This window comes from Limulus polyphemus, unplaced genomic scaffold, assembly GCF_000517525.1.
Source record: "Limulus polyphemus unplaced genomic scaffold, Limulus_polyphemus-2.1.2 Scaffold789, whole genome shotgun sequence".
In the NCBI taxonomy this organism is placed as follows: Eukaryota; Metazoa; Arthropoda; class Merostomata; order Xiphosura; family Limulidae; genus Limulus; species Limulus polyphemus.
In genome coordinates, this window is record NW_013666399.1 from 105,947 (window position 1) to 118,414 (window position 12,468).

Sequence of the window (12,468 nt, forward strand, 5' to 3'; positions counted from 1 at the left end):
TTTTAATTTTGTTTCATAAATATATTTTTATTTCAAATTTATATTTAAACATATGTTTCATTGCAATCGTACTTTTTTGTTTATTGTGCCGAATAAACCGTGGGGTCAGCAGCGTGAACTTTGTACATTGTCCGTAAACCTTCTCACCCCTTTTGGTGGTCACACTCGTTCAACCGAGAGCGTGCGCATTTGAACGTTACTGTAGATATGATAGTAAGAAAGCTTTTCGGTACTTGAATATCATTTCTTTGAACTTTCAAACAAGTTTATTTCAACATATGTCCGTGTATGTTGTTTCAGAATAGAGACAAAACTAACAGCCACTACTAACGAATGTATGTAACAGTTTATAGTACAGGTGGTTTCAATAAACACCGCCTGAGCCTGACCCCTTGTTACTTGATACATCCTGTTAGAAGAGATTACCAAACGATACAGACACCATAAATTACAAAGAAAATTACTTTACAGCACTTAAAAGATTAGTCCTGGTCACATTCCTCTCATTATAGGCAAGATTTATTTTGGAATGTGAAACTTAAGCTCTTCAATGTATTGAGACCCCAACTGTGAGAATGTCATAGTTTCCCTGTATTATTGAGATGAATGTATTTAGCCTGTTTCACAACCAACATATGGGTTTTATTGTTGTCACTTGTACACTGAGTTTGAACCATTTGCAAAATATCAGAATAAACTAAATATATATATCAGTTAGACTGTTTTAATTCTAACGTAATAACAACAGAAGTGTGGGTCGTACTACAAAGCAAAGATTGTAAGACGGAAAAATTTAAAATACTCATGTGGTACTGGTACTAGCAGTATTACGTACAAATCACACAAGTTTATCATTCTAAATACTGAATCATATTATTATTATTATGAACTAAATATAAAATTATGCTAAATTATTGAGCTTAAAACTACAAATTTAAATTCAAAAGAATATAAAAAATCACAAACTCTTTCAGTTCAAAGTCCTAAGTCTAATTCATGTAAAGACATTGCACTCGCCACTCAATAACTCTTAACCCTAACAATCGTGGATCAACTTCTTTCCTAAAAAATATATCTATTTTGAGTTAAAATTGCAATATAATGATTAATATAAACAGATATAATATGCAGCATGACTTAAGCTACTATATAAAAAAAAATAAAAGTCATGTATATCCCATGCAGTTTTTTCCAGAAGCAACTTTTCTAACGCTTCTGGAGAAGCCCTATTGGCCGGTACTAAATACAACCTCTACATAAAATGGCAGTTACTACAATAAGCACCACCCACATTCATATCGTAAAATCCAGAGAACAATGTTTCATCATGTGCTTTCCTTATCATCCTATGATTTGTCAAATGGGAGATATAGCAATTGGAATAATTGGTACTGAAATTGACACTTTCGACTAAGATTGGCTAGAAGTTTTATAATTGAGGTTTAACACGCCCAGATGCTGTTTTATAAAGAAAACAAACTAGAAAAAGTTTAGATACCAATCATAGATGGTAGGATCAGTGCTGAAGTCGAAGGAAAAATTAAAAAACAATTTTGAAAAAAAATTTTCTTCTCAGAGGGCACTTATTTACAGTCTCAAATGTATTTTTAGGATTTTTTTCATTAAATTCCTCTTTAAACTTCATTAAATAATACAATTTTGTACAAATAATGGAATGTTATGCCACTATTTACAAAAATAAAATCTGAAATACAATAGAAGTTCTCTATAGTTTTTTCAATTCACAAATGTGATTTTGCCCTCACCATAAGACAAATGGTCACAGCAGATACCAGTTAATATTATAAGTTTTAAGTTCTTAATTCTATAAGGCAATATTTAAAAAAATCCTGAATTTCCCCTAGTTTGACAAATCTTCTCTAGGTACCTTCTCTTCTCTATTTTTTCCACCGCCCCTCCAGTAACCACGAAATTAAATGTAAATTACTCCCTATAAAATGGTCATTGCTCAGACAAACCATAATTCTTATAGCCTTCAATTTTGTTTGGTCACAGAGCTATCAAATAGAAAATCAGAACCCTCCTGCCACACCCTCTCTTTCAGGATTTGTTAACAGTCCTCTCCTACGATTAATTCAATATTATGTATAACCAATAAAAAGCCAAGGTTTTCATTTATCAAATGACATATTATATTACATTATGTTTTGAACAGGTAATCGTCAATTTCACTTGTAATACAACTTTGGTTCCCAAGGAAATCACAACAGCTAGCTTGGATGAACTTGTAACAGCTCTGGTCGCATAGTTAGAAATACATAAAACTGTGATTGTTAGAGGAAATGGTCTGCTTTTTGTATGTTATTATTCTATGTTCTTTGGTGCATTATTTAATTAAGTAACAATTACTTAATGTGCTACTATCATTAAGATAAAAAAAGTAGGGTTAAGTGTCGTTGATAGTTGAGAGTAAAAAAAAAGGAAAATACTCTGGTAAGTACTATATTTCTTGTTTTTCATGTTCATTCTTTATTTAATATTATAAAGGCTACTAAAATGCAAAAATAGGGATCTCTTTTGGTTAGTTAATGATAGAATAGGTAAAAAAAAATAAATAATAAGAATAATATAATAAAAATACTTCACGAGGCATGCACGCGAGCAGCTCATGGGTAGGGTAATTCGATAGCGTAATGTGAGTTGTACGTTCTCCAAGTGATTTACAACTTATAATGGCACGAATAGTAGTTAGGCATAGTTCAAATGGCAATAATACAATAAAATCGAATTATAAGTAGATGTATACTGTTATGAGTTTAAAGCTACTTAAGATAAATGAATGTAGTTTCAAGTTACATTTGAAGTCATTCTAGAAAGAAAAAAGGGTAGTTTAGATTTTCTTTTGGTGGTTATGAGGTCAATCAAATTGACCAACCACGTATTGAGTTGAAGTATAGAAAATAACAGATAAAATATAAGGTTTTACTGAAAACAAACATTTGAAATGTATTTAGGAAGTTTTAGAGATTACACAAATGAAATTTCAGATTTTTGAGATGAAGAAAAGTATTTTTAATCTTAACATGAAAATCACTTTGCACACAGACTATTCAAAACAAATACTTGATATATTCAAAGACAAATCTTATTTGAGTTTATTAGAAATACGTCACTAAAAATACGATTTTTTGTATGTGAAAGACTTATAATGTATACTGAAAGACTGCCAAATTTCATGAAGATATGCACACTATATTAAAAGTTAGTAGTATCAAATCAGACTTTGAACGAGTATAAAGAGGTCATGTGGTCAGTCAAATTGACCAAGCCTTTGTTGAGAGTTAAAGCATTAGTCATCTATCCATGATTGATAGTTAAAGCAAGCTATACATCCAATAAACAAAAACTAATCATATCACACATTCAGTAGATTTAATTTTTACAAATTTGTTAAAAAATTTATCAAATTCATATACTTACTTTAGTCAGGTGAGACACTTTTGATGCAGCTTTCATATCCAGAATTTTGGGACTTAAATAATTCACCATTCTATCTCCTACTTCCTCTATCAAATTTTCTTTTACCTGCAAGATAAGCAGCAATACAAACATTTGTCTATTTAACATATTCTTAGTAAATGACTCACAGAGAAACAAGAGAAGCTAATACATTCTCTCTTAATCTCTATTCTAAAGTTTTTTCTTTTCAAATTTATTTATCTTATAAAAAACAACAACATAAAAGAGAGAGAAAAGTTTTGATTATCTTGAGAGTACTGAAGCATCACTGATTCTGCAGTGGCCTCTGGAGTTACAAGTACAATTTCTAACATTTTATAAGTTTCGGGATATGTATTGACTGGTCTGTTGTTGTTTAAAAAAGCTACAAGTCACAAGGGTTTTTCAAGTGCCTGTAGGTTTCATTGCAGTAAAGAACTTTGTGTTCTTACTGAAGGCTATCTTTTGTAGTTATGTTGTAGTGTTCTAAAATAGTGCTTACATCTTCATCTGGAAAGGCATCTTTATACAAGTGAAACTTTGAGGGATCAGCTAAGACAAATGAGGAGAAGACTTGTGAATTTTGAAAACAGGTCTTCATTTGACTTATTATGACATCATAATAGCTTTGGCATCTTGCCCCGAGTTTTCCCATAGATCACATTGGGCTAATTTTCTGAACTGAGCATTGCCTTCACCTCATTAGCCGAATCGTTTGGTAAATACTTGTGCATGTTTGCGTGAATGTCAAGTATCGCTACTTCAAAGTGCGACAATGCATCTGTAACTTTTAATCTATTCAAGCTTTGAGCCTGTATAGTGTTGTACAACACATAGAAAAAAGCTAACAAGTAATTAAATGTGTTGTCAATATCAAACATCAAATTGCTTCACTTATGCTGTGATCATCCATTTTTTCATCATTCGTAATTCTCTAATGAATCAGTCTGCTTCGCCTTATTCTCAAGAATAGAGTTAACAATTCTTCCATGAAAATTCCATCTAGTGTCAGCCAAATTTGGAATAGTGTGTCCACAAACTTCATGGAAAATGTCACTGCGCTTGGAAGAACTTAAAAAAATTTTCTAAATTTGGAAATGATAGCGAAGAAAATTTGTATTTGTTTGATTTAAGAGCAGGCTTTCTTTAAAATTAAGTTCAGTTGATAAGCATAGCAGTCCTTGTCCTCCACTTATAGTAGCTGCATCATCGTACACTTGAGCAATGAGCTTTCCCTCAACTTTATACTGCTGTAAGTGTTTGTACAGGACAGTACATAACCGGGTTGCAGCTCTGTCACTACCACGATTATTTATTGCTGCCAATTCATCATACCCTCATAATGCAAGTTCATGTGTCCCACAAAATATTAGTGTTTCAACGATACATTTTAATATGTGCCTATTTTTGTCTACTAGTTCACTGTGCTTTTGGATTGTCACACGATAGCCTGAATCTAATTGAGCCAAAATATTAACTGAGCCAAACATTTTATAAGAAACTGAATTATCAATATGCTTTAAGCTTTTTTCATGAATTCTGATTCTTTCTGATAAATGTTTGAGATCTGAACAGCCAGCCTTTTGTCCATAAGCTTTTGCCTACCAAAAGCAATCAGTAAAAGCAAAAGTCTTTTTTTTTTCACTTATGGTAAGCCATGGCTTTTTATCAAACCAGTGAAGAGCAAATGACTTTTTTTCTGCCTTTAATATTTCGTCTCATAAAGAAATCTCTTGATTAATGGGGGTATAAACTTTTAACAAGCATCTTCTCCTCCACTTTTATTTAGGAAAAATGAGTTTTTAATAAATTGTCTACGGTATTCATTATGGCATTAATTAAGCTAAGTTACGTATTTTAATTTTCATTTAAAAACTTTGTTTATCATACTTGCTCAACTTAGCAATGAAAATGAAATGGACTTCTTTGCATTGCTTTGTTTGCAGTTCTGCTAGTGGTGTGACACTGCTAGTGACTTGGTGTGTTTGAGAATCGAAGAATTTTAATTTCCATTTAATATTTTATTTCCTTCTTTAAATCAAAGTTAATTAGTGATTAAGATATGTCAACCACCATTTTTTGCTTAACAAGCATAACATCTATCTGAAGTTTGGCATCAATGTTATTTTTAGAAAATATTATATTTTTATGTTATTCAGAGTTGAGATATTTTTACTGTGGGCTCTTGTTTAAGTGCCCCAGTTACAGCAAAGTAATCAAAAATGTTATATTTTCTTTGAGCACAGAAGTATAATGTGATGAACAGGAGTATAGCATGCATTGTGCTATAAGCTAATCTAATCTAGCATGGTAGGAATTTAGGTTAAAAGTATATTTCATTCCCCGAAGGGGAATGAAATATAACCAGGGCGTTCAGAAACTTTTGTTTCACTTTACCTCTCTAGATAAATAGAAGTGAGTGCCCAAGACTTCTAAGAATTAAATGCTTACATGAGTGAAAGTTTAACAGTTAATCTTCCTGATGATGAATTCACAAGCTGTGAGAAAAGCTGAGGAGATCCTATAAGCTCATAACGGTATTTACTATTTATGTAAATAAGATTTTGTATTTTAAAACACCCATTTTTATTATCATTGCAAAATATGAGTAATACCAGTAGCAAAATCAAACATGCTGTCAACTAAAAAAAAAAATCGACTGGTTTAGTTTTTACAGGTAGGGCACTGCTCCTATTACCCCTAAGGATGAGCCGCCACTGCCACATGTGGATTATGAAAAATAAACTATTAACACTTTGATTATTCAAACATAATAAAAATATTAAAATTTTCTTACACATTTTTTTTTTCAACACTCACTCTGCATCCGATGTTATGCCAAAAAACATTTGCCAAGTTAATAGACCAAAATCAGGTTGTAGATTAAAATTTAAAGAAACATTCCAGATATATTTACAGGGCACAAATAATTTCATTAAGTACTAATTCCACTCAATGACGTTGCTCAAAAATGTGAGAGACCAGAAAATAATTTTGTAATTCACAACAAATATTACTTATTTTGGCATAAAACTCTTTATCATAACTAAGAGGTTGAGTGTATATTAATAATATATTCCCATACTATTTTACTTAATAAAAGTCCAAATGAGAATTATATATATATATATATATATATATCATCAAGCAGCATAAATATATTAATACATACCACAACTTTATCATCCTCAAAAATCTTACAGGTGTTATTATACATAAAAACTACATTGAATCAATTTTAAGAAATTAATATTCTATGATTTTTTTATAATTGATGAATTTTATATGTTTTTAAAGAATTAAGTTAAAGGGGAAAACATACTAAAAATATAGCTATCTTAAATTATGTAATAAATTACTAATTAGTTTTACACTAAAATGAAAGTCCATAATTTTTTTAACGTTTATATCAACTAAGCTGATCTGTAGTACGAGTTTCTGCATTCTTTAGAAATACTCTTCTCAAACTAAACATGCTAAATAAATATTATCAGAAAAGCAACCAATTAAAAACTACAAATACTTATCAGAAACTTTCAGCAAAAAGTTTTTACTTCTTTATATTTATTTAATACATTTTTATATTTAGTACAAAATATTTTAATAATTTTATTTAGAGATCCTTTATTAAATCCATTGAATATTAATTTGTGCATCAATATTTGAACATTAATAATGAAATATTGTAATTTATTACAAATTTTGCAAAATATGTGGACTATGTTACATACTGTTATCAATCCAAATTAAAGATGATGCATAATTAAAAGGATCCCCAGAGTACAGGCTATAATGTGGGATATAAAATGTGCCCTGGGTTTTGGAGGTCACTGCAGAAGTAGGACCCACATTGCAGTGAGTATACACTGTCTATGAGTCTTAACTTCCAATTGATGACGAGGAACCCATTTTGAGAGTAATAATGGTTGGAGATGGCTTGAATGGGTTATAAAGAAAAACTTTAACATAACAGCAAATGTACAACATTTCAACAAGGTTTTGTCATCATCATTCAAGCCATCTCCAACCATTAAAGATATTGGTAGAAGTCCATATTCCAGTTTGAACAATCTTCTCCAACAGACGTCAAAATCAAGCAGCCAAAGACGTGGTGAGATGACAAATTTGATTAGAAGAAACATTGTAGAGATGGCAACTTTTCATAGATAAATCCGAATGCACCAGCTAACAAGTTGATGAACCCAACCAGAGAGCAGGACAGAGTATAGAGCATGGGAAATGGAAGAGTTCCAGGCAATAAAAAGTAGAGAATGGGAACTCCAAAAGGAGGCAGTACATGCCACATAATACTGTAAGGAGAGAACCAGATAAAGAAGTAGCTCAAGATCAAAATGTGAGTGCATGTGGGATATGGAAGGTAAGGAAATAGGTGTGAAAGTCAAACTGCCTTCACAAGCAGCATAGGTCATATGACTGGTCGGGATATAAGATGACATAGGAGGAATGGTAAAGGATACAGGTAACATTACTGGCATAAATATCTGATAAATGACATCCACAAGCAAGGAGAAAAAAAAAGGTCTTGAGAATTAGATGATATATGGAACATGTAGACAGAGGTCACAGGTCTCCCTCTAGCCACCAAGCTACATTGGCTCTGATCCGGGAATGGAGGATAAAAGGGTGGTCCAATTGATGCAAGCAGAAGTTCCACTAATCTTGGAGTGTCCATTGAATGGAATGCATAAGAGCCCAACCCATGGGAATGAGAGATAACAAGGATGCCCACATCCCCAAAAGAGATAGAACCTCTCGACTTATGAGAGAATTTGAGGTGAACGCTTTGTGAACCTGCTTGCTCCAAATCCCAAAGACAAAAAGGAGAAGGATGGGCCCAAATGAGGTAGGAATGAAGCAAACCTCCAAATGAAAAAAGAATTGAGTGAGGGTAAGAACAGAATTCCCTGTTCCCTAAGGAACCCCACCTGTGCCGCTTCTTGTAGGAGCAGAAGAATATGGTCTCTGGACTGTGAATGGGGAGCAGTGAGCAGCAGCCAGTCAGTCATTCATGTAAAGATGAGTAAAAAGACCCATTGAGTGAAGATGTCAGGCAAGAGTTCATACCACCCAAAAAAAGACTTAAAAAGCTGAGATTAGTCCAAATAGTAGAGCTCTGAACTGGACTACCTGACTTCGAGCAATAAAAAACTTTCGACGATGTGAGCACTGTGTGGATGAACCCCAGAATTGTAGATTACAAGGAGAAAATTTAGTCTCTAGTATCAAGAATGTATGAAAAGGAGTCAAAGAAAAGCTCAACCCTACAAAAAGGAAACAAATACATCAGCAATATAGCAAAGCAAAAAAAGAAAAAAAAATGTTTGTCCTACACCAACAAAAAGTAGGATTATAAGGCACGTAGTTAACAATTACAAAAAAAATTTATCCAGATAAAACAATGAATTAGATGTGACTAGTAGTAATAATATGTAACTAAAAAACTACCTAAACATACCTAGTTAAAGTACTTATTAATATCAAACTGACACACCCTCGAAATTTACAGAGTTTACAAGGTACATGATACTAACAAACTTGCAAAACAAATAAAATTACCTAGAAAAACAGAGTAATAAGCAATATCTCACTTATATTTCATCCAAATTAACTTAAATGACAAAGGAAGCATAAATATCTAACTTACCAAAGTCCGAGCACTGATGACATGAAATAATTAAATCTCCCAAGTATAAAGAAGGACAAAGCCACACAAAGGGTACCTGAGCTGCACCTACAGCTATATCCACCACGTATGAAGTATACAAGTGAAAAAACTTACCACAGAACCACTGGGAGAACTGGAAGCAATATGAAGAAAGGAGAAGAACCAACCGACACCAAAGTGAATGACGTGGCAGCACAGCAACTGACGCAGGAAAAAGAAAAGTAGCGAAATCACCCATGCATTGAACATACAGCAAAACCAGAAAATGCATCGACTGACAACCTGATTAACTAGCTGTAAAAGAAATGGAAGGGGAAAACTCCTGAGGATGTGTAGTGTGTGAAAGACCAAAATAAGAAGGTAACCAAGAAAAAAAAAAAAAAAAAAAAAAAGTCCAAGTAGTCTTCTCCTTGATTATATTCTTCCTCAGAAACATTGTCAAGTTGAAAAAAAGTAGAAATCGCCAGCCTAACTTATGAATCCTCGGAAGTTGTACCTGTATTGTTTTTGAGCGCAATGAGAATTTCCGTAGTCAATACATTGTATCTCAAATTAATACTAGGACCTCTTATAATTCTGTATCAAGAAACATATGCAAAAAAAAAAAAACTGTTGTAAGAATTGAATGCAGTAAAATAAACCTGTGGAAAAAAACAACATTTGAAATGGCAAAGAAGTACAATCATAAACGGGAGCCACAGGTGAAAAAACACGTCTGAACAATGCTGTGCCAATTGAGAAATTGAGGACTGAGCAGGAATAGCACGTTACATTGGTTCCCCTCTAAGAAGTTCCAATAGCAACTTGACTGAATGAATTCAAGGGAGAAGACATACCTTACAGAGGATTGCAGAGCTAGAAGGCAGCAGCTGACGGGACTTTCCAGAAATCTACTTTAGCAGGATAAGAACAGTATGCTTAGGACTAATATCATGAACAGCTGAATATACGCCTACTGTGCATCACTCTATAAATTACTAACTTCAAAAACAAAGGTTTTCATGGCTTTCTAACCATGACAAAAGAGTACTTGGAACAACAATGGATAAGGAGGCATATATAGTGCAGTTGAAATAGTATTATAGGTTTTTTCTATAAAAAAACTAAAGAACCAAACAATGAATGTAGTGTTTCAAAATACAATAAGCCTAGTGCTACTGTCTTATGACAAATATAACTGATTATAAAAAATTTAAATTCTTATTTTTCAAATTTAAATGCACATGTTTCTTATACAGAACATAAAAATACATTTGCCTAATGGCAGAGCATCATTTTGTTAAACCAGATACGATGTTAAAAAATTGAGTAGTTAAATAACTTTGTAATTAACCCATCTATATAGCTAATTGCATATGCTACAGTTTCCAATAAAAAGTATATTAATGATAAAAAAAATGTGGTTGTGAATATCCATTTTCAATGTTAATGTTCTGCATTATACCATAATAAGCATTACATAGTCAGCCATTGCCAGGTGGAATGATAAAATTGTCACAAATAACAGCTAATTTCCCCCTTCCATCTGGTTTTTTTAATCTATGTTTTTGTGTCATGCCCACCTGAAGTCATACTCATTTCAAGGGGTGTTACAGGAACTTGTACAATTTGTATGGGAGGAAAGTTTACCTCCGTTAAATGTATAATGGGAATAGTAATTGGCATAAGTAATCTGGAACTGTGGGTTATCACACTAGTACTTTCATGTTTTCTGTTCCTGTTGTGGATGTGTTCTCTCTTGTTTCAGAGACTAGAAGCAAGTTATACAAAATGTTGAAGCTGGGTGGTTTGTACGAGTTGTATGAATAAGGATTTTGTCTTGTTAACCCTATGGTTACAGATAGGTCCACTGGACATAACTTATATGGAAAATGATACACAGTTGAACAACACACATCATAACTCTGAACTTTCTTAAGGTATCTTAAATAAAATTGGTATAATTTTGTTGAAGATTACATGTATTTTGTACACAAAGAATGTGATTATTTTAATTAAGTATTTCTACTAAAAATTTGTTATTTATTTATTGTAGTTATTTCTATTGAGACTGAATAGTTTGAATGCAAGGAGATTTTCATGTTAAGTATAAAAATACTTTTTTAATCTTACAGTTTTCATATTTGATTTGCATAACATCTAGAATCTCATAAATGAATATCAAATGATTTTAGAGGTAAATTTTTATACTTTTATTGTAGCTATTATCATCAATGTATAGTGCAAAGAAATGTTTAAAATTATGAAACAAAATAAAATGTATTTACTTTTTACTTTTTTGTAGAATAATCTTAAATGATCTTCTGTTGGTTATATTCATAATTGCATGTCTTTACCTTTTCACATATAGTTTATTTCTAATGTTTTATTTTTCTGTCCGTTAGATTTATTTTACTTTATTTTTTACTTTCATGGTAAATTTTATGCACTAGGCTATAGGCTAGGTGATCCCATACTATGTCTTCACTTTAGGTTCATTATAACAACCCTTACTACACTTATATGGTTTCACGGCACCACTCACCATCCCTCATGACTCCCTTGCACCCCTGTCATTTTTCCTAAAACATAGAACAGCAAATAAAGAAGTAAAACAAACAATTATTTCTTATAGTTATGACTTTTGTACTCGGTTGCTACTTGACATTGGTTGCTAAGCCTTTAAAAATTTTGCACGTGGACTATACGAAACAATGTTTTTTTTAGATTTTATATATATATATACTTTTGAATAATTAAAAAACCATAAATTACTACATCAATATCATAGAATTGATCAAGCTTAGTTACTGTACTTGGGTTTAAAAAAATATGAAATTTCGAGCAGTCTAAAAACACAACCTACCTCACTGAAATCTTGGTTCAAAACAAAGAAATGGCAGAAAGAATGTTAGACAGGCTGAGAAAACCATTAGGGGGACATTTTGAGCTTCCAATTGGTTATTCATGTCATATATAGAAGTAAGTGTATATAAGGAAGCATTTCCAAAAATGGAAAGAGGTGGGTGGGATGTCACTGTGTTTGATTTATTACATGAGCAATATCTTAGCAAATAGAAAAGATAAGACCTTCTTATTTAATATTCTAGCTTGTCAATATCTGTAATTTGAGTTTTTAATTGATATGAAACTATAGGCTCAATATTTTGACTTCACAAACATCTAATTTGAACCAATGTTGCATTCAACATACCACGTGACACACAAAAGTCAATGTTTATCCGTGTTTTTTATATCTACTTTAAATTAACATATTGAGTAATGTATAGTTCTAAAATTTGAATTATAATCTACAATTTCATACCAAACTTATTGACATAAAT

General features: G+C 32.0%; 1 protein-coding gene across 1 annotated transcript in view; it reads right to left on the reverse strand.

The window, feature by feature from the left end:
• LOC106460533 overlaps positions 1 to 12,468 on the reverse strand; it is a 104,684-nt gene that overhangs the window by 77,391 nt on the left and 14,825 nt on the right. The window contains exon 4 of the mRNA XM_013920250.2: positions 3,442 to 3,546. Coding sequence (XP_013775704.1) covers positions 3,442 to 3,546 — 105 coding nt within the window. The remainder of the gene's footprint in view (positions 1 to 3,441; positions 3,547 to 12,468) is intronic.